The sequence below is a fragment of the Agelaius tricolor genome, unplaced genomic scaffold (assembly GCF_023055355.1).
Source record: "Agelaius tricolor isolate 1412-34295 unplaced genomic scaffold, bAgeTri1.0.p SCAF_19, whole genome shotgun sequence".
NCBI classification, from domain to species: Eukaryota; Metazoa; Chordata; class Aves; order Passeriformes; family Icteridae; genus Agelaius; species Agelaius tricolor.
In genome coordinates, this window is record NW_027269279.1 from 16374404 (window position 1) to 16400099 (window position 25696).

General features: G+C 41.7%; 1 protein-coding gene across 3 annotated transcripts in view; it reads left to right on the top strand.

Annotated features, from left to right (window-relative positions):
• The window catches only part of CRAMP1 (cramped chromatin regulator homolog 1), a 49089-nt gene that overhangs the window by 17500 nt on the left and 5893 nt on the right, over positions 1–25696 (top strand). For all 3 annotated transcript variants that reach the window (XM_071444605.1, XM_071444603.1, XM_071444604.1), the window contains exons 6-20: positions 1697–1745; positions 8892–8977; positions 9657–9780; positions 10876–10957; positions 12010–13269; positions 15477–15651; positions 17858–18039; positions 18705–18779; positions 19993–20074; positions 20765–20869; positions 21520–21698; positions 22236–22304; positions 23606–23840; positions 24154–24318; positions 24972–25117. In XM_071444605.1, coding sequence (XP_071300706.1) covers positions 1697–1745; positions 8892–8977; positions 9657–9780; positions 10876–10957; positions 12010–13269; positions 15477–15651; positions 17858–18039; positions 18705–18779; positions 19993–20074; positions 20765–20869; positions 21520–21698; positions 22236–22304; positions 23606–23840; positions 24154–24318; positions 24972–25117 — 3014 coding nt within the window. The remainder of the gene's footprint in view (positions 1–1696; positions 1746–8891; positions 8978–9656; positions 9781–10875; positions 10958–12009; positions 13270–15476; positions 15652–17857; positions 18040–18704; positions 18780–19992; positions 20075–20764; positions 20870–21519; positions 21699–22235; positions 22305–23605; positions 23841–24153; positions 24319–24971; positions 25118–25696) is intronic.

Sequence of the window (25696 nt, forward strand, 5' to 3'; positions counted from 1 at the left end):
ACCCACAGTTTCTTTGGGCAACCTGTGCCAGGGCCTCCCCACATTCATAATAAAAAGTCTTCCCTCCTGTGGTTTAAAACCATCAACGTTTGTCCTGTCCCTCCAGGCCCTGCTGAGAAGTCTTTCCTTGTTTATTTTTTTTTTAAGCTTTCTTTAAGTACTTCATATGCTGGGATCCCCAGAGCTGCAGGTGGAATTTCACCTGAGTAGAATAGAGGATCCCTACCTTACCCTACTGTCCACACTTGGGGGGATGAGCCCCAGGACATGGTTCCTATGATTTTCATGGTTTCCAGACCAGAGAGAGCTGTGACATGATTGCCTTGAAGAATGGGCAGAGAAACGTGTGCCAGTTCGTGCACATGTACCTTTTTATCCATGTATTTTTTCATTTGTCCCCAGGCTTTTTGCACAGTGTTACATCATAGTGCATCTTCTACCTGCTTCATTTAATTTGTGGGACATGGAAAACCATCAAAATACCTTCACTTCTTTGTGAAGTCATACTACTTGTAAGGTGAAATGGACATGAAAGTGTTCATGAGTGAACAAGTACAATTCCTAAAAGGATTAGGGGATTTTGGGAAAGGTTTTTAGCTATGTTATTCCCTTACCTGGGATTGCTGTCATAACAGGTAATGAACGAGACTGTTGTGAATGTTCATACTGACTTTATTCTGTTTGTTTAAAGATTTCTAGTGTGTTAATTGGAGAAGCAGTGCTCAACTTGGAGAAGCAATTTTGAGCTGTTTGATGACAAAGCAGGTGCAGAAGCAAGGCACATTGCACTGTGCCTTGAGAGATCAGTGATAGTGTTAGTGTTTCTTTCCTGTACCCACATTTCTTTTACAAGCAGACCCTTCTTGCTATGACTGGGAGTAAGATTTCACACAGTCACCATGGCAATGCCTGCAGCCTCTCTGCTTCTGTCTTTTTAGAACTTTGGGACTTGGCTACAGACTTTACTCACTGTCACTTAGAAAATTTTTGTCTCCAAGACCGAATGTACTCAAGATGCAGGACAGTACACCCATTTATGACAAGTCTACTCTGTAGAAAAGCAGTTTCTTCCTTCTCCCCCCTCTTTTTTTCCTCTTGTGGTATTCACAGTCACATAAATGGAGAAGACTTACTGAGAGCTATTGAGACACGAAAACACTCCAGAAATACTTTAGAATTGCCAGAGGGAGGCTAATTGTTCAGTGAATAGATCTAGGCCTAACTGTCATATAAATCGAGTTACCAAAATTTCTGTCTAAAAACATGCTCTATAATGCATACGAAAATGTGAGGGTTGCCATGTGCATTTTATTATTTTTATTTACTCTTGTTAAGTACTAGGGTGCTGTTTCATTCTGCTTTGCTGCCTTAGTAACAGAGACTGAGCAGGAAGAAGCTTTGCTTTTTAATAACCCAGTGTCACATTAAAGCCCAATGTTCAAAGATGGCTGTAGTACCTAAATTAGGATTATTTAATCCATGTGTAAAAAGTAATTTTTGTGGCAAGGATCATGTAAAGCTTGCATGTTATGAAAATACAAACTTTCCAGAAGAGCTATGTTACAGCACATTTATGCACGTTAATGCTACGTGAGAATAAAATGTAATAGCTTTGGAAACCCAGCAGGACACAGAGAAGGCCATGGGTTTAACAGTGTAAATCCTAATTCACTGTGTTATCTCATTTACTGGAAAGGTATGGATGACAAGAACGCAGCTAAACTCAATGAGCTCATTCAAGCCGGGTAAGTAAGAACTTACTCCTGACACTCATAAAACTGTGTTGTTCAGTTGGATGTTGTATTGATCATCCAAAGTTTGGGGCATTTTTTAATTTTCAAGAGCAGAAGTTTGATGTTTTCCATTCTTAGTTTGTTTTGTATTAGGAAAATATATTAGGAAAATTATTATTTCTCCCCTTTTCCATGAAGCCAGTAATTGTTAATAATCAGAATTATGAGTTAAATTGAATAAAATAATGAAATGAGAATTCTTTACAGAAGCTACAGCACTTAAACATGTAGATTCACTCAGGGAAATCATAGAATTATTTGGGTTGGAATCCAAGATCATCAAGTCCAACCATTACCTCAGCCCTTCCACCACTAGCTCCTGTCCCCAAGTGCCACATCCATAGGTCTTTTAAATCTCTTCAGGGATGGTCACTCCACCACTGCTCTGGGCAGCCTGTTCCACTGCCTGACCACACTTTCAGTGCAGAAATTTTCCCAGTATCCCATCTAAACCTCCCCTGGCACAGCTTGAGGCTGTTTATTCTTCTCCTGTCCCTTGTTCCCTGGGAGCCAAGCCCGACCTCCACCTGGCTGCACCCTCCTGTCAGGGAGTTGTGCAGAGCCAGAAGGTCCCCCCTGAGCCTCCTTTTATCCAGGCTGAGCCCCCCGAGCTTGGTCAGCTGCTCCTCATCAGACTTGTGCTCCAGACCCTTCCTCCACTCCATTCCCATCTCTGCACACATTCCAGCCCCTTAATGTCCTTCTTGCAGTGAGGGTTCATGTCCAAACCATTCTACCTCAGCAGGGCTCACTTTCAGACCTGAAATGACCCTTCAGCACATTGGAGGCCTCAGCCCTCCAGTGACTTTGCATCTCCTTGACATTAAGAACGAGTGTTCTTGGGGTTGCAGTCTATGATTCGAAGCCCTCCTAGAATGCAGAAGGGGTTAGAAGTTGTGTGTTATTATAAATGAGGGCATACCTGATTTGTGCATCAATTTTTCCAAAGTAGTTCAGCTTTTAGAATTTATGTCTTTTAAAGTGAAATCTCTTTCAAAGGACAAGGCATGTGGTTACTTAGGAGGCATTGATGTCTCCTTGACCCCATCTTTAAAAGTGATTTGAAAAATCATTATTTTCTGTCTGTTACAGATCTGCTTTTACCTTTTACATTCTTGCTTTTAGGGTGAGGTGCTTTTTCCTCTCCTGGGAGATGCTGTTTGTACAGTGTGCTTGTGTTGATGGTCTTCAGTGTGATGCTTGAATCACTTGTTCATTCTTCTGTTAACTGCAAGGTTTTAAATTAAAGAGAAATTCCCACGTGGTTTGGGTTTTGTACAATTAGGAAAATATTAACAGTATGTTTAACAGCATTATTCTTAAAGCGAATTACCTCTTTAAATTTGAGTTACCAGTTAAAGTGGACCTGGGATGAGCCTTCATCTGTAGTTCCCCGAATATCTCTATGGTATAGAGTATCAGTTTAGTCACTCTGTGCTATACTAGAGTGCCTTTCTTATACTGGGTTATCCAAACAAACTAAAGCATAGCAAATGAGCCTGATGATGTTTAGTGAACTGTAGTATCAGTCTTTGCATGATTCAGGCTTTAGTTCTTCTAATTAATTGTTAATGAGGGCTAGTGATTTCTGTGAAGTCTAGGTGTTTACTTCGTGAAAGCCAGTCTTGTAACAAGCCATTTAGGGAAGAGGAGTCTTTGCATTTGGAAGTATTAATGCTAATCTTCTACACCAAAATTAGAGTGTACATAACATTAACCAGTTGCATTTGCATAGGCTTTTTGTCTACATCCGGGAGGCCCATTTTTGTTTCCCTTTTTCTTCTGCATCCCTTACCCCATTTGGTGGTGAACCTCATCAGCTGAAGAAGAACAAACTGTGTCTCCATTACCACCTGGATGTCTGCACCACCTGCACATGCAGGGCAGCCTCATAGCTCCCAGAAGCAAACACATTGCATGTACCTCGGTTGGTTCAACTTCTCATCTTGCTCAGTGATGGTACAATTCTATGAGCCTCTTCCCTCTTTGTAATCAGCTCTTTCTCCAGTTGCTAACATGTTTCTTTCCAGTGTGACACTCTTCTTCTGAATGCAATGCACTTTGTAAGGCTTGTCACTGAGGAAAGCAGTGAAAGGGAACCCAAAGTGATTAAAAATGGGGAATGTGAACATGCATTATTCTGATGATCTACTCCTTAAGTTGGTAAACATTCTCTTCATTTAATTGGTAAGAAAAGTCAAGAAAGGTTCTGAGGAGCTACCTGGCAATTTATTTGCAGCACAACTCCTGACCCTGGAGTTAAGACTAGCACTGTAGACAACTGTTCTAATTCAGTGCTTGTTTTGCATCTCTTGTTTCTGTACTAATCTCTTGGAGTGTGGAAAAACAAATGACCCTGTCAGAGACTTATAAGAAAACCATACGTAAAAGCTTCCTAGTTGAGCTTATAACCCAGGTCATGCATACTAAGGAGTGCCTGACAACTCCGGTTGTCAGCTGACCCTGGTAAGTAGCGGCAAAGTCTCTGTGTGATGCATCCCTGTTTGCCTGTTGTACATCTCTGTACTTGGCTTCAGAATGTCAGAAACAGGCAAATGAGGCTAGTCAACAGCCAGTGGTACAGGACTTGTTGAATAAATGGGGAATCTTGCAGAAAATAGATCACAGTTTACATCTTTATAAATGCAAGGGAAGCTAAGAATTATTCTGTCAGCTTCTGTAACTGTTCTGAGTAGTTCAGCATACTCAGGGCAACTGGCCTGCTCTAGCTGCTGAAAGACAGGACCACTCTCTGTCCAGTCCTTTGTGCTAAGATTTTTGTTACAGCATTCTAATTTTACTACACATTTATTATGTCATTGGATGTATAACAAGAAAAAAAGGATGTATAGTGGTATAGCAGAACTGCTCAGTAACTAATTTAAATAAACTTAAACTGAAGGTTTGTTGTTTTGTTTCATTTTAGGAGGGAAACATTATTACTTAACTTAGATTTTGCAACACCCTTTACATTTAATAAAAAAACTACATAGGAACAAATAAAAATATTTCCTCAATGTCTTTGTAAATATGTAGAAATTTTGGGTAAGTTAAAAAAAAACAAAAACAACCAAACCACAAAAACCACTTAATTAAAGAAGTATTGTAATGGTGCACCAGTTAAGCAGAGCACTCTTCAGTGTCTTGTAGTGTATGTAATTTTAACCCCCAACTTGAGAGGCTCTTTATAACACAAGGTAAGAAAGACAGAAACCATTAGAAGGCATTAGTTTTTCTGTCTGGTTCAGATTCTGAATGTACTTTATGTGGGATAGGAGTGATTCTTCACTGTCCTCCAGTTCCTTGGGAAAGCTCTTTGGCATGCTGAGGGGAAATCTGTAACTCTCTAAAAATCTTGATCATAAAATAACAGTTCATACTGAAAAAAAATATCTAAACCAAACCATTTTAGTATACTGAAAAAAATAGTATATAAACCAAACCATTTTAAGTAGGCAGGTTATGCTCTTGGTGTCAAGTCAGACAGGTAATTCTGAATGCATAGTCAGTAGAGTGACTTTTTTTAAGACTTACCCTTTTCTGCATTTGGAGACATCCAGGATCTAGGTAACAGAAGAAAAAAGGGATTTTGAAGCTAAAAGTAGTTCTGTTGCAGACTGACTGTTCTACTGTACTCTCCCTTAAATTCGTAGAAATAATCTTCTTCCAGCCTCCCAGCTACAGATTTGAATTAGAAAATTATAGTGTCTAAATATATCTGCTTTTATATCAATTTGATAACAAGTTATTCTTTAGACTCTGTCCTAGATTGCTTTAAGCTAAGCGTGCTTAATGGAAAAGGGAATTAGGGGAAGCAGAACACCTGAATTTGGGGAGCTGGGATATTCTAAAATGTGTGTGAAGGAACCATGGAAATAACATTGATCACTGTTGTTGTGGAAGAGTGCTGTAGTGGCAGGGTGAAAACTTGCATGGGAAGTCTTAAATGTTTTGTCACATTTGTGACAAAACATGAAAGTAAATGTCTCTTCATTTACTGAATGGTATACTTTGCTTGCTGACTTCTGAACTGCGCCCATTTCCCCTCGTGCTCGGGGAAGACAGTGGTTCCTGCTTCTCCATATAGGTATCAGCAGGTTTGCAGTTGTTTGGTTTCCTCCAATGTGGTTTTCCTCCTAGTGTTTTGTTTGATTTTTGGTTTCTTTTTTTTTTTTTTTCCAAATAATATCTTTTCCATAATATACTTATATTTTTCGCACTTCTTTTCTGGCTTTTATCTTAGGTTTTGGTTGGGTTGGTTGTTTTTTTCTCATCTCTCTGCCCTTTGAAGCACAGATAGAGATGCATGCAGGAGTTTGTAATGCTGATTCATTTATAAGTTGCTCCATGGTAACAGATGGTGGATACCTGCAGCCCAAGGTCCACCTGCACAGGTGGCAGACAAATGAAGCACGAACAACTACCAGGAAGCCTGACTCAACAATAAATGCTTTATGACCAACTTGCCGGGCTCTTGAACAGAAATAGGAAATATAAAAATGAACAACAGCACTTCTCTTCTTTTTTCTTTTTCTTAGATCAATTAGCTCAGCTGTTTTAGGCAGATCAAACCTTCTGGGCCTTCTGAGCAGCCAGGCCCTTGTTTCAATAACTTTCCACTCATGTGATGAAACAATTTCCAAAGAACTTGATTGGTTTATATAGTTATATCAGTTAATATAAAAATGTTTCTCTCCCCAAACCTCTTCTTACTTGTACTAACTGTCAGAATTATAATTATGATGACGATAATAATAATGCCATTTCTGACTCTTCACTCACGTGCTTCAAGGGCACATTTGATAATAAAGAATTGCATTAGCTAAAATCAAGGAGGAGAGTCTCAGCTTGCACAAGTAGTGAAAAGAATTTGCTGTATTAAAACAGATTACAAATAGGGAAGAGGATCATTTTACAAAATGCTGATTTTCTGATAAAATCATATCTACACTTGAATATAAGGATAAATACAAGAGGATATGGAGTCTCATGCTAAGGCTGAGGTGCCCAGGAGGAGGTTTTAACTTTCGTCCTTACCTTAACTTATTGATGAGATATCTGCAAGGGTTTCTGTGTCCTTCTCTAAGTCTTTTCACTGGAAGACCCTGACAGAGACTTTACACTGTTGGACTTGGTGGGACCAACTGTCTTCAAACAATTATTTTTTCCAAGAATTAAGCTGAAAAGAAATCTGCCTTTCCAGCCCAGGGATATTCTAAATCTATTGAAAGTCACAGTTCAGTAACTGAAACTTTTGAGTTGCTCCCCCTGTCAGCTCCATCTTCTCAGGTCTGCCTCCACTTCTGCTGCCCTTTTGCAGATTTTCCTCCTAGCACTGTAGACAACTGCTCTTCCTGCATGATGGTGTTTTACTTACAGCATAGGAATATTCTTTATAATTTATTTTGTTTTACTACAAGGATTTGCATCAGTCCTGCTGCTTCTATGCCAGCTGATCCTTAGTGCTTCAAGTATGAGGTAGTAATACTGCCATTGGTAATTTGATTAGGCTCAATGTGTGCCCTTTAAGTCCCTACAAAGAAAACAGGACTGATGGAGTGAAGAAATCAAGTAGTTTCATGGTGTGAAAACAAAAATGACCTCTGACTTTTAAGGATCTTTGTAACTGCTAAAGTGATACTGAAACTAAACCAGTGAAATCATACTGTAAAAAGTTACTTTGTTTAGGTTTTTGCACAAGCTCTTAGACCTCATGTCTGCGCCAGATATGGTGATCATATTTCCAAATGAAAGACTGCAAGGACTTCAGACTCTTTCTTCCTATAATTAAGAGTCATAGGTATAAAGGGAAGATTAAATCAAAACCACTTGTCTTTTATGAAGCAGCTGTCTGTGAGGGTACTCTTGAACCAAAGTAACATGATATACCTGGTCCACTTATAAAACAGAAGTCCCTCCCTGGGTGGACAATCAAGTGTTTAATGAAAGTCTGGAAGAGAGTCACAAGAGTAGCACTTCCACAACGAAAAATAAGGTTATAGGAAGAACTGAATGCTCCATGAACTTGCACTACAGACCCTTACATTTCTGTTTTCATTCCTATAGCCATGATGGTGTTTTGCTCTGTGTCCCTGATCACAGAATAAGCTGAGTTGGAAGGGACAGGGGTCATCAAGGTCAGCTTTCAGCCTTGCACAGCACCATCCCCAAGAGTCACACTGCGCCTGAGAGCATTGTCCTGATGCTTCTTGATCTCTGTCAGGGTTGGTGCTGTGACCACTGCCCTGGGGAGCCTGTTCAGTGCCTAAGCACTGGGGGAAGAAGCTTTTTCTAATATCCAACCTACACCTGCCCTGACACAACTTCAGACCATTTCCTTGGGTCCTGTCACCAGTGACCAGCACAGAGAAGAAATTGATGTCTGCCCCTTCTTTTTCCCTCATGAGGAAGTTGCAACTGCAAGGAGGTCTCCCTTTGGTTTCCTTTCCTCCAGGCTGAATAGACCAAGTGCCCTCAGCCAGTCCTCATATGGCTTCCCCCTTCACCATTTTCATTGCCCTCATTTGGACATTCTCTAATAGTTTAATATCTTTATTATATGGTAGTGATTAAAACTGCACAAAATACTCAAGGTGAGGCCACTCCAGTGCAAAGCAGAGTGGGACAATCCCCTCCCGTCCCGGCTGGCAATGCTGGACCAGGTACCCCCAGAACAAGGATTTCCCTCTTGGCTCCAGGGCACTGGTGACTCAGCTCCAACTGGCCCTCGACCAGGACCCCCAGGTCCTTTCTGCAGCACTGCTCCCCAGCATCTCATTCCCCAGTCTGTCCATACATCCAAGGTTGCCCCATCCCAGGTGCACAATCTGGCACTTTCCCTTGTTGAACTTCACATGGTTGGTGATTGCCCAGTCCTCTGATTTGTTGAGCTCTCTCTGCAGGGCCTCCCTGCCTTCATGGGAGTCTATGGCTTCTCCCAATTTTGTATAATCTGCAGACTTGCTTAGTATCTCTTCCAGTCCTGTGTCCAAGTCATATATGAGGATGGTGAAGAGGCCAGGGCCTAAGGTGGATAGGTCTGTATTCACATACTGTTGTTACTGCTTCCTCTAAGTACTTCTCTTTTCATATATCCAGGGCTACAACTGTTCGTTACAAAGGCAGAAACCTGCGTATCAAAGCTCCCATGTGCAGGGCTTTGAAGAAACTCTGTGATCCAGATGGTGAGTAAAAGATGCTGGAACACGAGGGTGTTCTAGAAGATGGCTGGAAGCATAGAAAGTGAGCAGGCTTGTTCTGGTGTGTCCATCACTGGCAGGGAAATTTGGGCTGTTGCATGTTTGTCCTGGGCATAGTATTCTGTCTTGGCCTGTTTGCTCATGTAACCCCAGTAACTCCAGGACTCAGGCAGTTTTCTTACCAGCTAACTTGAAAAGGAAATACCCACACCAGACCAGTTCACTGCTGATTTCACTGTATGTGAAGGTGCTAGTGAATCAGCAGTAGTATAGTGTTTAGCATTGAACATTTTCAAATTTTTTACCTTCTCCTATTCAGCTGTGTATGATTGCGTTTTGGGTTTTTTGTTGACTTCCTTGTTCTCAAGTAAGTAGAATCAGGCTGTTCAAAGGTCTGAAATACTGTACTTGCTCAAAGTTTCTAGAGGTCTGATTTTTGACACTGCTTGCTCAACTGGAATCCCCAGTACCACTACAGTGTCCAAGGATAAGAACATATTGAAAGAAAAGGTAATTAAGGAAGTGGGTTCCACTGGTGAAGCTGAACTCCTCAAGTTGTCTGTAGGTGATGGTGGTGTCTGATCTTTTGTATTGTGTAACTGAGCATACAATGCTGTGACTGAGTTGTCCTTGCTTTGACCCTTTGTGCTTCATCTCCATTCAGGTGTGAGTGATGAAGAGGACCAAAAGCCAGTACGACTTCCCCTCAAGGTCCCTGTGGAGTTGCAGCCACGGAATAACCATGCATGGGCTCGAGTACAGAGTCTTGCCCAGAACCCACGGCTTAGGTAATGGAGAACTGATTGTGGTGCTCAGAATAGAGAAATAGATGAGCAGCATCCTAGCCCCTTCCTCTTTCTTCAGGGCTCTCTTTTCCAGTTGGGCAGTTCATCTATGATAATGCAGATGTCCTAAGGCTACTTAGTCTGAAGCCTTTGTCTAACCATTGCATGGTTTGTAAACATGAGTTATCACGTGGGAAAATTAGATTACCATTGTTCTTTATATATTTTAATTTGAGTAATGAGAGTAATTGAGTAGCTTTGGAGATGAGTACAGTTTGTGCCACTTAATGTCAGAGCAGAGGGCAAGTAAAATGGAGATAGTAGCCTTGGTTCTACTAAAATCTGTATTGCATGTACCATTGACAGAGAGAAGGGAATATACACAGTGGTCAGAGGTGCCTGCACCAAGGCTCTGAACGTTTCACCTGTACCCAATGATTAAAGTAGCATGGAAAGTGTTCATAGTTTCTCCCTTGAAAAACACTGCTGGTGCAGCAGCTGTTCAGTGTCATCAGTGGCTTTTCATCCTGGTCCTTACATCTGATCCAGAACTTGGAACAGCAAACGTGAGACCTCTGTGATGTTGAATGTTGTTTCAAATGCAACACTTCAGTGTAGTGATCAAAGATCATGATAAAAATATCCATTCTCTTCTCTGCATTAGGTTAATTTAGTAAAATGCTTTCAAAAAGTAAATGTTTGTCTTTTGTGCCCTTTTTTCTCTTTCTTTTTATACTTTATGTAGTCACTTCGTGCTTTGCCTGCACTTTTGCAGTTCAGTTAAGTCCTGCCATCTTTTCCTATCTTCTTCTGTCTGGAAAAAAAATAGTTTCTTGAATCATGGCAGTCAGGTTTATCTGACAGGCTTTTAGAATGTTTGAGTTGCCACAGTTGTGAGTTAACCAAAATTTTAAAGTTGTGGGATAACATATGTTTTTTGTTGTGGCCGTTTTTCTTAGCGCTTGGGAGTATTCTTTGTGCTGGCATTATAGAATGCCAGTTTATTCCTTAATTCCCCTTCTAGCATCAAGGTTAGGACTTGGAGCTCCTGCTGACAAGTTGTTCTCTGTTCCCTCGCTCTGCTTCTCTTGCGTACAGGATGATCGTGGAGTTACATCGGAAGGTCTCCAGCCTCCTTGAATTCCTGAAGCAGAAGTGGGCTCTACATGAAGTGCGGGTTGTATCCTTTTCCTGCTCAGTCTGTTCCACGTGCTGTGTCCTGGGAGAAATTCGCTTCCTATTCCAAGTTCAGTTTTGCATCGTAAAAGTGAATCTACTTCATAAATATACCAGTCCCTGCTTAGTAGACACAGATAAAGTCTCAGCATCACTAGTGGAAGCTTTTGTGGGAGATCCCATAGTGTTCTGCTTTTACCTCAACTCTTCTCTGTTATGATCCCATAAAAGCTAGTTAAGAAAAAATTATGTTCCTGACTTTATTTAGTTTCCTCAAACAGTGATCTTAGTCTGGTTCATTATCACTAGGTGACCCCAATACAGCCTGGATAATAACTGACTATTCTGTTTCCAGTTTCAGCCAAGAGATTAAGGACAGATCTTTGCACTTTGTGCAGTTTCACCAATATAGGCTTAAGCTTCTTGTTGAGGTAGCTGCTGCTACCTGCAATGTATCTGCACTGTCTGAGCCATACAGTGTTCAGGGTGTCCCTGCCTCTGAAATTTGATCCATGCAATAGAAAGATCTGTGAGTTAGCAACTGTTCTGTTCTGAACCTAGTCCTTCTGACTTGTAGGTTATCCACTTCTTTGGCCTTTCACTCAGGCTTTTCTGTTTAATTTGTGAGCCTGGAAGAAGCAGCAGCATAGCACTTGAAACTCTGAAGGATGTCAGAGTGTGTAAGGTGGAGTTTGCTGCACTCCTGAGAGGCTGCTTTGCTGTGCAGTGTTAGAGGTTTTGCTTGGTTTTATTGGGGTTTGTTGATTGGGTTTTTTTTTTTTTACAATTACAGTGGTGTGTGAAACAGGGAGGTAATTTTGTTTGGAATGAATATTTGGGCTTGTAGCAGGTCTTCACTGCAGTCTTTATCACCACAAAGAACCTAGTTTTTGATTATAGCTGTCTTCACTATAATCTGTGTGAATAGAGAACATATCCTCGATCAGTTAGGTTTTCTTTTCTTTTTTTTTTTTTTTTAACTTGCAAAATAGGCTCCCAGGTGCTTTTTTGGAAGGGGCAGATGACTGTTACATTCTTTGACACATCTTTTTTTAGCGTAAAACACTTGAAGAACAGCAACTTCGAGACTCCAGAGACTCAGAAACAAGAGGCAGCTTCTCAGAGGAGAAAGTGATGCTCCATCTCTTTCCAGGGGAGAATTGTACCATCACTCCACTGCCTGGGGTAGCCAGAGTGGTCCACTCCAAGGCCTTCTGTACCGTGCATTGGCAGGAAACCGGCAAATGCAAACAGAACACAAAAGATTCTCACTTACTCCCCCCTGCCCAAATCCTTGGCATACAGAGTGGTCAGGGGACAGCAAGGGGACAGCTGAAATACCTGCGGGGGATGGAAGGTAAGGGTGTGGGAAGGGGAGACAGCACTACAGAGCCCAGCAGAACCTTGCAGCCTACAACTGAAGTTTCTGCAAGCACTGAAGATGGTGCCCCAGAGCCTGTCCTGGTGGAAGGAATAGCCTCAAATCTTGGCATCACTAATTCCCTCCAGAAACCACCTTCTGGACTTCAGGATCCCGGAGAGCACCAGGAAAAGCTGAGCTCAGTGGTCCCCTGCATGGAGGGCAGGGAGGCCTTGGCTGTTGACCAGGCAGGTGTGCTACCTTCGTGCAGCACAGAGTGTGCTTGCAGCAGGATCCCTGATGTGGAGGAGCTCTCTCTGCTTGATCCATTCCCACGGTACATGAAGTCCTGCCAGGACCTAATCGTCCCAGAGAAATGTTCCTGCACAGACAAACTGCATGGGAAAGACTCTGCTTCAGCAGCTGGTAATGCTTCTCCAGTGGCTTTTCCAAGCAGGAGGAGTGCAGAGACCTCTGACTCTTGTTCCCAGCTACTGAGAGGTGATGTGGCTTCCCCTAGCAGCAGCAGATATGAAACTCAGGCAAGCCACAGCCAGGGCCAGCAGCTTGATGCTTGTACCAAGGATATCACGGATGCAGTAATGGAGGATTCTCAAGAGAAGCTGGGCTCCTCGTTTCCACCTCCACCTCAGGGACAATCCAGTACAAAGTCTCTCAAGGATGACCCAAGTCGGCTCTCCCAACAAGTGAGAGAAGAAGGATGGAGTCTGCGAACCTCTGAGAGCCTTACACTGGCTGAAGTCTACCTCATGATGGGCAAACCGAACAAACTGCAGCTGGAATATGACTGGTTGGCTGTCTTGGAGCCAGAAACCCAGCATGCTAGAGAGCAGATACCTGAGTCAAGTGCTGTCCCTGCATGTCCTACCTTGCACAAGCAGAGACTCTTGAATTGCCTTCTGAGACTCATCTCTACTGAAGTCAATCCCAAACCAGTAAGTGGCTCTTGTTCATGCTCCAGATGCTAAACTCTAGTTTCATTTGGGGAATAATTGCCCAGTTGTGCATTCACAATAAATCGGTAGCTAGCCATGTCAAGAGCTTTGGAGATTCCTGTGTTTAAATTATACAAAAACCACCACACAAGACAGCTGGCTACAGAGTGGACTTTGCTTCAATATGCTTTTTATACTGCCTTTTAGCGTCTAGTTTGCTGTGAGTCTCATTGGTGTTCCAGTGAACATTTAACGTGATTACTCAAAAGATCAGCTCTGAGGTGAGGTGCCTTCTGTTCTCTCTTATCTCTCAGATTTATGGAACCTTAAAACAGCCCAGGTTGGAAGGGGCCTTGGAAGATCATCTAATCCAACCTTTTGTGGGAAATGGAGCCTGGATGAGATTATTATTGCACATGAAAAATGCATTGATTTTCAATATTTATGTAGTTCAAATTACACAGTGTGAGAGTGAAAAGAAAGTATTTCTTCAGAACAGCAGAGTCAATAGAACTGTGCCTGCCTCAGTTGATTTGTGTAAAAGTTCCCAGACTCCAGGATAGCTGTTCAACAGTCCCAGTCCTTAGGCAGACCTTAGGGAATGAACTTGCTTTCCTTCTTGTGCTTTGTAAACCTGTATTTAAGATTTGCCCCAATGATACCTGAGCAGCCAATTCCACCTAGTGCAGCCAATTGAAACTTAGTAAAACATCTTTTAAAAAGACACAGAGCTTAGCAGATCTACTCAAAGGCCTCTGGTAGATATGATGAGCTAAAGATTCTGTTCCACCCAGGATGCAAATGTATCACTCTTCCCAAACACAGAGTTCTTTAATCCTTGTTTGTTGGTGATTTAACTCCACTCAAAGTTCCTTTTGATTCTGATTCTACAGACATGGAATGAAGGATTTTATAACTTTAAACCCATCTTTGTTCAGATGTAGCTCCAGATATAGACTTTGTTTAAACTGCAAAGGCCTTTGGTCTGACATCTCACAGATCTGGGCTGCTGTCTCCTCTTTGGCATCTACTTTTACTTCTGATGACACAGATGACTGCTAGGCATGACATGATGAAACAATCACAAACTATAAAGAAGGACATCCCTGAGACCTGGGGGGAGAGGAATTGAAGAGGGGGGAGGAACCAGCAGTTAGGATTTGCATGTCTTTTTCTATCACTCACACTCTTGGCTGTCTTATAGTAGCATAGCACTACTGAACAGTAAAGGAGCTCTTTAAGGATATATACTATATTGTACATTCCAGAAGAAAAAAAAGGAAAACAACCTTTAATTTGTCAAATACCACTTTATTCTCACTGTTTTTCAGAAAAACATACTCTCCTTGAAACATGAGCATTGTGGCACTGATATTGCAAAGGCCAGGAAGATATTCACAGACTCACTGAAAGCACTGTAGATGTCTTGAAAGTTGCATTTCATCAAATAATGACAGGAACTATGGTATTTTTGCCACAGGATATTTTAAGAGGAAGGATTGATTGTGTGCATGCCTGCTGTTTTCTCCAGATAATCTGTAACAGCCAAAGTAGCCAGCTGTGCTGTGGTTCATCCTTTAAATGAAAATCATCAGCATAAAATGAACTGTGAAGTGGCCTTGCAGTTGAGCAGTGGGTGTAATTTTAAGCCTGTGATTGCTTAAAATTAATTAAAAAGGGAGGGTTTTCTAGAAAACAGTTTAAATAACTTAATGAAACAATTGGATAGGCCTGTAAAATTATCGATGCACATATGTCTCTTGTTAGTGCTGTGTTACAGTGTGAAAGAGAAGGGAAAAATTCAAAACTCTACTTGATTAGAATTAAGAGACAATTAAAATGTTTTTGTCTGCTCTCACCAGAGCAGCCCTCTGTATGGAGTTTATGAAAAATAGCTTTGCACTGAATTAAAACCAAGACTATTTTTTTCTCTTTCTTTCTATCCCACGGTGATCCAGCACGTTGTGTGAAGCTTGTTGAGTGTTAACCCAATTGTAACATAAATTAATGTATTGAATTGGTGACATCCAACAATGCTAAATGGGCAGGAAGGTAATTTCAGCTGCCCCTCATGCCCACTAGGAGATATTGCTTACAGTAGTTTAAGGTGTTATAGTATGTCAGATATTAAGTCTTCCTAAGTACAGTGAGTTTCACAATACATTTGTTGTACCAGCACAAAATGTTCATTTAATGTGCATTTTCAGACGCCCGAGATGAGCTCTATTGCCACGTCACCTATAAAGCCTGCTCAGGAGGAGCAGGCCCTGACTCCCCCGGGAAAGGTAATTGCCATCAACACCAGGAGTCCTGGCTGCGCACGCAATCAGTCTGCCCTTCGCAACAAGACTTTTTCTCCTGGTGCTGCTTCCAGCTCCTCAGGTGAGTATTCCTAAAAATCCACTTGATGAAATCAACTCACTAATACCTCACGCCATAATGAGAACTTCCCAGAGATGAAACACTGGATGGAGAAATGCTCTTACTCTTAGGAACTTCACTGTCTGAGAACATTGGTGTGTGCTAATTTGCTTTAGAATTGTCCTAAGTCCTGTGCTGCTTTGAATCTTGAATAACAATGCACATCAGTAATGCAGTTCACAATCCAGAAGAACTCTCCTTAGTCACTCATAGAGAAGATGCTTGGGTTTTTTTGGGAGCTGTGTCATGGTTTAATCCCAGCCAGCAACTCAGCCCCATGCAGCTGCTTAGTTACTCCCCTTTGGTGGAATGGGGGAGAACTGAAAGAGTAAAACTGAGAGAACTCATGGTTTGAAATAAAAACAGTTTATTAGGGAAAGCAAATGCTGTGCATGCAAAGCAGAGCAAGGAATTCGTTCCCTGCTTCCCCTGGGCAGGCAGGTGTTCAACCATCCACAAGACAGCAGGGCTGCATCATAAGTTATAGTAACTTGGGAAGGCAAATGCTGTCACTCTGAATGTCCACCCCATTCCTCCTTCTTTCCCCAGCTCCTTATGCTAAGCATGACCCCCCATGGTGTGGGATATCACTGTGGTCAGCTGGGATCAGCTGTCCTGGCTGTGTCCCCTCCCAGTTCCTCATGCATCCCCAGCCCCCTCACTGGCAGTGTGGGGTGAGGAGCAGCAAAGGCCTTGACCAGTGTAAGTCCTGCTCATTAGTAATTAAAGCATCCCTGAGTTATGAGCACTGTTTGCAACGCAAATCCAAAACTGCCACTGAAGAAAATTGACCCCCTCCCAGCCTGAACCAGTACATGCTGACTGGCACAGGGTGTGAGATCTTAAGAGAATATCAGCTTACAAAACAGGCAAGTAAATGCCCAGTGTAAAATCTGTTGATAAATATTTACTGAAGATTTTCTGTGCCATCCTGCCACTATAGGTTTAAATTAAATATTAGGAAGAAATTCTTCCCTGTGAAGGTGGTGAGGCCCTGGCACAGGTTGCCCAGAGAACTTGTGTCCGCCCCGGATGCCTGGCAGTGTTCAAGGCCAGGTTGGATGGGGTTTGGAGCAACCTGGGATAGTGAAGTTGTCCTGTCCATGGCAGGGGGTGGAATGAGATGAGCTTCAAGGTCTCTTCCGACCCAAATCAGTTGTGTGATTCTATGATTATAAGATAGAGAATGATTATGAATTGCCTTTTCTTTAATAGGAGGTATGGCTGCTGTAACCTGTGAGCCCCAGCCATGCAGGCCAAGAATTTTGGTTCTGTGCTTCTGTCCCAGTTGCATTTGCCACCAAATGTTTATGCCTTCAGGAAAGTTTGTGATGGTGTTGGGATTACTGGGACCAGTTGTGATTTTTAGGCAGTCCTTTTCACACCCCTGCTCTGAGAAGTAGTGAACCCAGGAGCAGGTTAACTGGGTTAACTGGTGCTGTAAAGCACCTGTGTGGATCTTGGCTACCTCAGAGTACCAGGCTAACAATGCTGGCTTTCATCCAAGCTGGCTGTATGCAGAGGGAAATCCTACCACATTTTTTTTAAACTTAAACATTAATAGACAAGTTTCACTCAGACAAGTTACCATTATTTCACTGTGCCAAATGTATTTTGAAGACAGTCTGTCTTTGGGAAGGTCTTTGGTAAATTGATCTCTGCTCCATTACCTGACTGATATTATTGGGATTCCACTTCAAATTACTATAAGGAAAGAAGGGGTGGGGAGTAAATAAATCATAAATACAGTAAAATGGCTCTGTGTTTGTATTATCTTCCCCTACATAAAAAATGGTAGATATAGTTTGTTTACTGGGATAGGCCCTCAGGTATGCCTACAAGCTGAACAGATAAACTGATTATCACAGTCTATGTGGGGCTGAAAATAGGGCTTCAATTCTAGTTTCTTCAGTAGTGTACAATTACATTGACTCCCATACTTCCAAGAATTCAAAGCAAGTGAATATTAGTGGTGTTCATAGAAGGTAAATACTGTCAGTTGGCAGATGGGACAACTGAAATATGGAGAGATTCCTGATTTTGGAAACAGCTGGTGACAAAGCCTGAATCCTTAAATCCCAGCTCTCTACAACCCTTCAGCTACTAAAGAGTTATTTCCTTTTTGTTTTCACGTTATTTAATTTAAATTGCTGTTAAAATATTCTAGGTTTGAGAAACCTCCCTAGACCTCTCTTGGTGGCTAGTCCTTCAAGTTCTGGGAGCACTGAGGCTGACAGTGGACTGTTTGCAGTCCCTACAACCCTGCCCCCCAACAGCCGCCATGGGAAACTGTTCCTACCCAGCAAGGAAGCAGAGCTGACCTTCCGGCAGCACCTGGACACCATCAGTGTAAGTGAGAGGACTGAATAGAAAATGCAGCATGGTGTGCATGAGCCAGCTTCCAGGAGGTATCACAGGGATTCTGAATTCCTCAGAAAGTATGGGCTGCCTTGTGAAGCAGTGCTTCTTATCATGTTTAAGTTTAACATTGTATTAAATGAGCTGAGTGAGATTTTAACTATGTAACTGCTTTGAACTGACATTACCTGTTCGGGTAATTCAGGTAATTCAAATCTGAATACCATCCCACAGCCTGATGACACTTATTTGCTGTCTAATTAAGTTGCTCCAGCAAATATATGTGCTAGATTTAGCAAAAACTTACCCCTTCTGATGTGTAGCTAATTTTAACATAGCCTCATTGCTGTACATAAGTCAAATTCTAATTTTTATGTACACAATCTCAGTAAGAATTTTGTAGGAAGCTGAAGTAGTTGGTAATGTAATGGCTTTTTGGGACAAAGCTTTATCTCCATAAAAAAAGAAGAAAAAATACATCCTTGGTGGAAAATATTCTGACTCTAGCAGGAAGGATATTGTGCTATCTGAAGCAAAACATAGTATTCTGGTAAATTCTTAATTCATCTTTATCGAAAATAAGAATTTGGGGGATATAATTTATTCTGTGTCTGGATGCTTAAAATACTTGTAATGCATTTCCTGTTGTTGTCCAGATGCAGTCGGACTTCTTCCTTCCGAAGCCCAGGAAGTTACGGAACAGGCACTTGCGGAAGCCACTGGTAGTACAGGTCAGAGCAAAGTGTAAATGCCTGTTTTGCTCCCTGAGTATCAGTAAGGCTGTAGTAATTTGTACATAACAAAAAAAACCCTGGATTTCCCTCATGCATCCACTGGAAATATAAAGCTGAAATTATGAAGGAACAAACACTTCAATCTCTAGTGTAACTAGCCATATTACATTCCCTGTATGAAGAATATCAACAACAGTGAAAGTCCGTGCCTAAGGTAGTTTGGAGAAATAAAAAAGCCTCTGGAAGAGGCTTTTGAAACCTGGAAGCAGGTTCTGCTACCTGGGCCTTCTGGCACTGAGGCGTAGGCAGTGTTGTCCCTGTACTGTCCTGTGCTGGCAGTGTTGGAGCTGGCAGCCCTCTTAACTACAAAATTTTCCTTTATATCCTTTTCCTGCTTCCTGCTCAGTAGTGGATGTTAAACTGTGGTGGATATAAGCCTCTGTAGTGAAATAAGCCATAACACACGCTGAAAGAACAACGATTCTTGGGGAAAAATGGGACTTGGAAAAAGATGTATGGAAGGAATGGCCGGTTGTTGTGGTGCTTTGGTGACAGACAGGTATTACCCTCCTTCAGACTGCTCTGTTTTCCCTGGGAAAAGGCACATGTGACAGGAACACCAGAGGCAGGTGAGAAAAACAAATCTGAAACCTGATTAATAGTAAACTGGGGAAAACAAAGGTCACAAGTGTCACTATACCATTTTTTTCTCTTCTGTTTTGTATAAGAGTAGGGATGCAGAAATTACCCCTGGACTATTTTTGATCCTGACATCTTCAGATCTGGGCAGTTTCGTGTGTTTTAAGAGCTCCCAAGCACACACAGGTGTCTCGCTCATCTACACTTGCTGAATTTTAAGGGCAGATCACTTTGTACACAGACTAGGTACCATGCTTAAAATCACTTCTGAGAGAAATTTATAAATCACTGCAAGTATAATCAGAGAGGATTATAGTTCTAATCAGCCTTTCTCTGAGAATTTTCCATGTGGAAATACATTGTTTTAGTAGTTCACAGAGAAAACACATCATTCCTTTCTGTAGCTTTTTTCTCAAGAGCACACTGATCACATTGCTGTGTCTGGTGCATGATAGTAATGCTACAGAAATACTCTGCTATTCTGGAAGGTCTTGTGAACTCCTGCAACTTACATGATGAGTGTTACTCTCTGTGTTTAAATCTGTTCTGGTTTATTGTTTCTCTCACATAGAGAACACTGCTCCCTAGACCGTCTGGAAATCCGTCCCAGCATGTCTGTTCCTTTTCTATCTTATCCAACTCATCCATTACAGGTGAGTCTAGCACTTCTACAAACTGAAAAGTGTCCCTTAAAATTGCATAAAGAAGTAATTTCTAAAAAGAAGAAAATACTCTTTCGAAATGACAGTGTCACTAGCCTTCAGGATGATGGAATTGCTCTCCTGGATCATTGTGAAGCAAGTCGTGCTTTTTATAAAATTTTTTTCTTCAATTTCCCAAGATTGAAATCACAGAAGAGCAAGGAGTTCTCAACAGGAAGATGAAATTTGGAATAAAATACTTAGATAGGAATTTTTGTTCTGTAGGGTGTAATAATTTGTCTAGATTTTATATTGGACTTAGCCTAGTACTGGGGATACGGTCTAAATTTTATACAGCATAAGCAATCCACTGCCCATGTGTCCTTTTCTGCTGGTACACTCTTGAGTACAGTGGTAGTACAGGTGATCCCCCATGAAAAGCAGCATGAGGCCTGAAGGGTTGTCTTCACTGACAGTATGAGAGCAGCTCCAATAGCACAGCAGCACTCGCTGTTGCATGCCCGTGGCAAGACACTGCTTAGCTCACATCACTTATTTTAGTGCTATTCCATCATCTCCACTACTTGCATTCTTGCAGCTTGCTGCTGTTTAGAATTTATTTGCTTCCATTGAATTGTGTTGCGTTCTGCTTTAAAGGTGTTAGATTTCATTTGCCTGAAAGGTATTAATGCTTCCCCCTAGGGAGAGGTTCATTTCGGCCAATCCAGTCCTCACTGACCAAAGCTGCTGTTTCTCGTCCAATTGTGCCCAAAGTTCTTCCAACACAGGCCACCAACCATCTGTCTAGTAAGTAACTCTGAATTCTGCAATAAAACCCATGCTGGTGTCCTCCAGGCAGGTACTGTCTCGCAGTAGAGAGTGGGTTCCATTAATTAGAACAATTAATGAGGTTAAAACAGTGACTGCATCTATGTTTTACCTAGAGGATTCTTCTGAGATGAGAAGACATTCAGATGTTTGAAGTGGATTTTAATAAGTCTGGGTGAGGTTGACCCTTACAACAACCTACAGTTTTTACACAGAGTCTACATGGCTGTCAGAGGCAAGATAACAAAATAAGGCTCTATTGTTTCTAGACCTCCTCTAGTAACCCATAGAAAATTTCTGGAAATTGCATAATTACTTAGCAATTTGGAGGACAAAAAGAAAAAAAAAATAGAAGAATGGGAGGGGAACTGGGATGTTTCTCAGCTATTTTGATATACCTAGTAATAGGTTGGAACAAGGCAGAAAAGTTAAAAACTTTAGCTAAAAGCAGTGTTACACTTGGTGCAGAGAAGCAGCTGACCCAGATGATCAGATCATTACCATTGCTGCTTTTTTACATAGGCGTAGTTTTGACTCTGGGTAAGTTTAAAAAAGTCATCTTTTAGAGAATCATAGCAAAGTGAAGAAGAAGCTTGTAATATGTTTTTTGGTGTTTTGTCTCACCCAAGGTGCTATTGACTTGGCAGCTAAAAGTGCTGGCATTATCCCTGGTAGTCCCATGCCTGTCCTGGATGCAGATGGTTTGCCAGGTGTGTCTCCATTGTCACCGGATGCAGTGCCTACAGTAGTGACAGGGCAGGAGCCAGCAGTAGCACATCAGAATGGAGGCTCCATCACCACTGTGGAGGTCAGAGGCTCTTAAACAAGCTTTTTTCAAGTGCTTAACTGTCTTGTTCTTTCATTGTATAAGAAAGCTGTATTATTATGATTCCTCAGTGAGCTTTTTCCTGGGGCTTGCTGTTAGACACTGCTGTCATGGCAGACCCAGTCTGTGTTATGTACTGTGTATGCGGGGTTGAGGGATCAAAGCATCATCTCACTGAATGAATTTCCATCCTGTAAAATGGGTTGCTGCTTGTAGAGCATTGAACTTGACAATCCAGAAATCTCGCTTGAAAAAAATGATGGCATTTCAGAAATTCAAGAGGGAATCTGGGGCAAAACATGGACTTTTTGGGATTGTATTTGGAATGGAAACTGTAATTTCTCCTTGCTGTTTCTTTCATTGAGACCCAGACACATGTTGGTCCGTGTCATGTTCTGAGGGAGTTGATGTACCATTTTGAAAGACATGAGATATATGAAGAGCACAGGTGAATGGTGATAGGCCTTTATCTCTTCCGTCCCCAGCTGGTCACTCATGTGGTTTCTGTTGTGCTTGCAGGGCTCAGGCCCAGGGTGCCGGGTGCCGTACATCAGCCTGCCGACCCGCCCCGAGCAGGATGGCTTCCAGGTACAGTGTGTGCTGGAGGAACAATGCTTTGGAATGGGTAATGTTCTGTGAAAATACCACTGGTATTGCTAGTTAAAACTCTCTACTCCCAGGTAATTGTGCACCACTGGTACTGTCTAGTGGAAATTAAATCCTTAGCATCTGAAGAAGTTTAAAGAGTTTAGGAAAGCTGCTTAAATATGTGTGTGTGCCATTCCCTAAAATCTAAGTGACGCTGACACTCCCTGACCCGTGAGGGACAAACAAGCTTTACATATCTCTTAATAGAGTGGAGAAGTTTATAATCGCTCTGCTATATCTATGTGCATATTTTAGACGTCACAAGGGTTCATTTCAGCAGTTTGCAGTCCTGATGCCTCCATGTAGCTAAAGGAGGATTATTAGGACTAACATTGTGATTGTAATGTCAGCATCCTTTCCAGAAATTCACTGTTCATTGTATAGGATCCAGTGAAACATAGACAGATACTTAAAGAGTAACTGTGATGGCACTATTGTAGGAGGTGTTGTCATCCTGTCCCCAGACTCTTTCTCCACTGGGATCCAGGACCTAGTGCTGGATTTTTAGGCCTCAGAATACAGTCTCTTCTTTTCTTCAGTGGAACACTTTCCATGCTCACTGTGATGCCTGCATGTGAAAAAATTAGTTTGATTGGAGAGCATAAAGGAGATTAAGATTTTTTAAGATGTTAGGACATGAACCTATGAGGCATTTATTGTGGTAATGGGGCCTTGGGTTCTGGTTCTTGCTGTTACGACAGCTGTGTATACACTACATCAAAAAAAAGTTACAGTTCTACGATGAAGTACTGGTAATGAGACTCCTTAAAGATCAGTTGAATTTTGGGAAGTCTGTCTGCAAAAAGTGAATAAATGTGAGTTACCAGTTTAAAATATGTGTATTCTCTTCCAGAAGTTAAAGGGTTTTGCCTACACAAAGTCAAATTAATACATATCTATTGGGAACTGTCTTGTAGATATTTCAAAATTATGTTAATTTTAAGATTATGCTTGTTCTGTTATGTAGGCTGTCTTTGGAATGTTACAGATTCATATTTTTTCAGATTATTTGGCAGGATATGGGCTGAAGCATATTTATTTATGCTTACAGGTACTTTTCATTAAAATAATACAGATTTATTATATAAATAGTATATTCCTCTAATTTAGGCATAATATCTACTGGATTTTTTCCCTTAGAAGTCTGGTTTTAATCTGATGCTCAGGAGCCAAAACGTGCCTTTTTAGTTTCCTGAGTTCTTAATAAATTTATGAACACTTAATTCCATTTTTTGTAACAGGGTACATCAGTCCTTTCTATGCCAGAACTGGCCAAGACTTCTCTCCAGAATGGTCTGTCCACCCCTCCACTTCCCTCATCAGAAGCTTCCAGTACTCGGCTCTCTCCTCCCAATGTTTCTGCTCTCTTGGATATTTCCCTTCCTGGACCACCTGAAGATGTGCTTTCCCAAGGCGAACCTGCCACTCAGATCAGCGATTCCATCATTGAAATAGCCATTAGCTCTGGCCAATACAGTAAGTCTAAGAGTAGCTAAAGTCTGCCTGTCAACTTAAAAAAAATTCCTGACATCTTACATAGCAGCAGAAACTTTTCCAGGAAGGAGTTCTTGGGTTATGAGGTTTTTGTGGGTTTTTTTCTTTGTTTGTTTGTTTCCAAATGTGTTGGAAATAAAATTCTGTGCCCGACCTTTATTTTCTAGCAAATATGGGGCGGGGGGAGGTTATTGTTGTTGTTTGGGGTTTTTTTCCTTTATAAACAAAAATTGTTGCAGTGTCCTGTAATTTTACCATATTGACTGAATTCGTGATCCCCGACATCGGCTTACAGGTGAAGGTGTTTCTCTCTCTCCTGCAAAGCTGAATGGCAGTGACAGCTCCAAAAGTCTTCCATCCCCATCCAGTAGTCCTCAGCAGAACTGGATTGCATCTCCCACCCATGATCCCCAGTGGTACCCCAATGACTCCACAGACTCCTCCCTCAGCAGCTTGTTCTGTAAGTGTCCAGATACAGAGAAGTGCAACCCAAAACCGTTTTCCTGTTAACAAAAAAAACCCCAACATTGTTTAACAGAAGTGAATCCTTTGAAAAATTGTAAACCCAATAGGACATTAGTAGAATTATTCCAAATACTTCTTGCTTTCATTTCCACGGTGTTGCCTTGAGTACATTTTCTCTCTCTTTACAAGTCTGTTCCTGAAAAGATCCTATTGCTAGATTGGGGCCCATAGCTTGGGACAAGTAATTCCTTGGCAGTTCCATGTAGTCTGTTTGGAGCCTGACTCATCAGTTAGGCTGAGACATTTGGACTGTTGTGCCAAAATGAACAGATGTCTTTGGCTCTGCTGATGGAAAAACAGACTTTGTTGTGTGCTTGATAAGTACTATTTCAAAGACATGAGATCGCTCACTGGATTTGGTTGAGGTTTAGTTGTTGAAAGGTTTTTTTTAATTAATAATTCATGGAGCCAGTGTAATAAGTCTTCTTACTCTTAGCAGTGTGGTATCAATGCTGGCAACACATAATTTTTAAAAGATGGAAGAAATGGATATCTGTCCTCCATTTTGAATTTCCTTGCCCTTCTTTTTTATCCTCCTAGTTAAGAACACTCAGTGCAGTGACTTACTGATGTGCCTTTTCTTTGTAGCAAGTTTCATCTCCCCAGAGAAGGGACGAAAAATGTTACCAGCTCCAGCTGGGAACACCAGTGGCACCTCCTTACTGGGACCCAGCCTGCTGGATGGAAACTCACGGGACTCCTTTGTGTCGCGGTCCCTGGCAGACGTGGCAGAGGTATGTCAGCAAATTACACTCAGAGTCTGCTTCCTTTTGCAGTGCTGGAAGTTACAGTTACTGGGTACTGAACCTCAGACCTTCCTGAGATACTTCAAATGCAGAGGTGCTTTGACACCTGCACTTCAGCTCAGTAGAGAAGAATTACAGTCATAACAGAAAGATGTAAAATTATCTGAGGGCAATTACCCGACTCCAGAGCTGGTGTGAGAAGCTGCTGTAAGTGCCTTCAACCCAGGTTCTTTTTGCTGAGGGAGGTCATATTCATCTGTTGGATATACCTTTGTTCTGACAGAGAAAGATTCAATCATTCTGTTGTGTGTGTCCTGCTCTGTAGAGCAAGAACTGAAAGTGCCAAAGATAAGAGCAAGATTAATAGTGATGCAGCTACAATACAGTTGGAGGCCTGGTAGGAAAAAATAAATAGGTCCAGAAGGAAGAAGTAGGACATGGCTGATAGCAAGTCACTTGAGAGGATGGAAGAAGGTTCTGTGCTACTGAATTACTTGTCTCTGTTGGCAGAGGTATCCCTTTGTTTTGAACTCTTCTGAAGGGGTAGAATGAAGCCCAGCAGTTTTT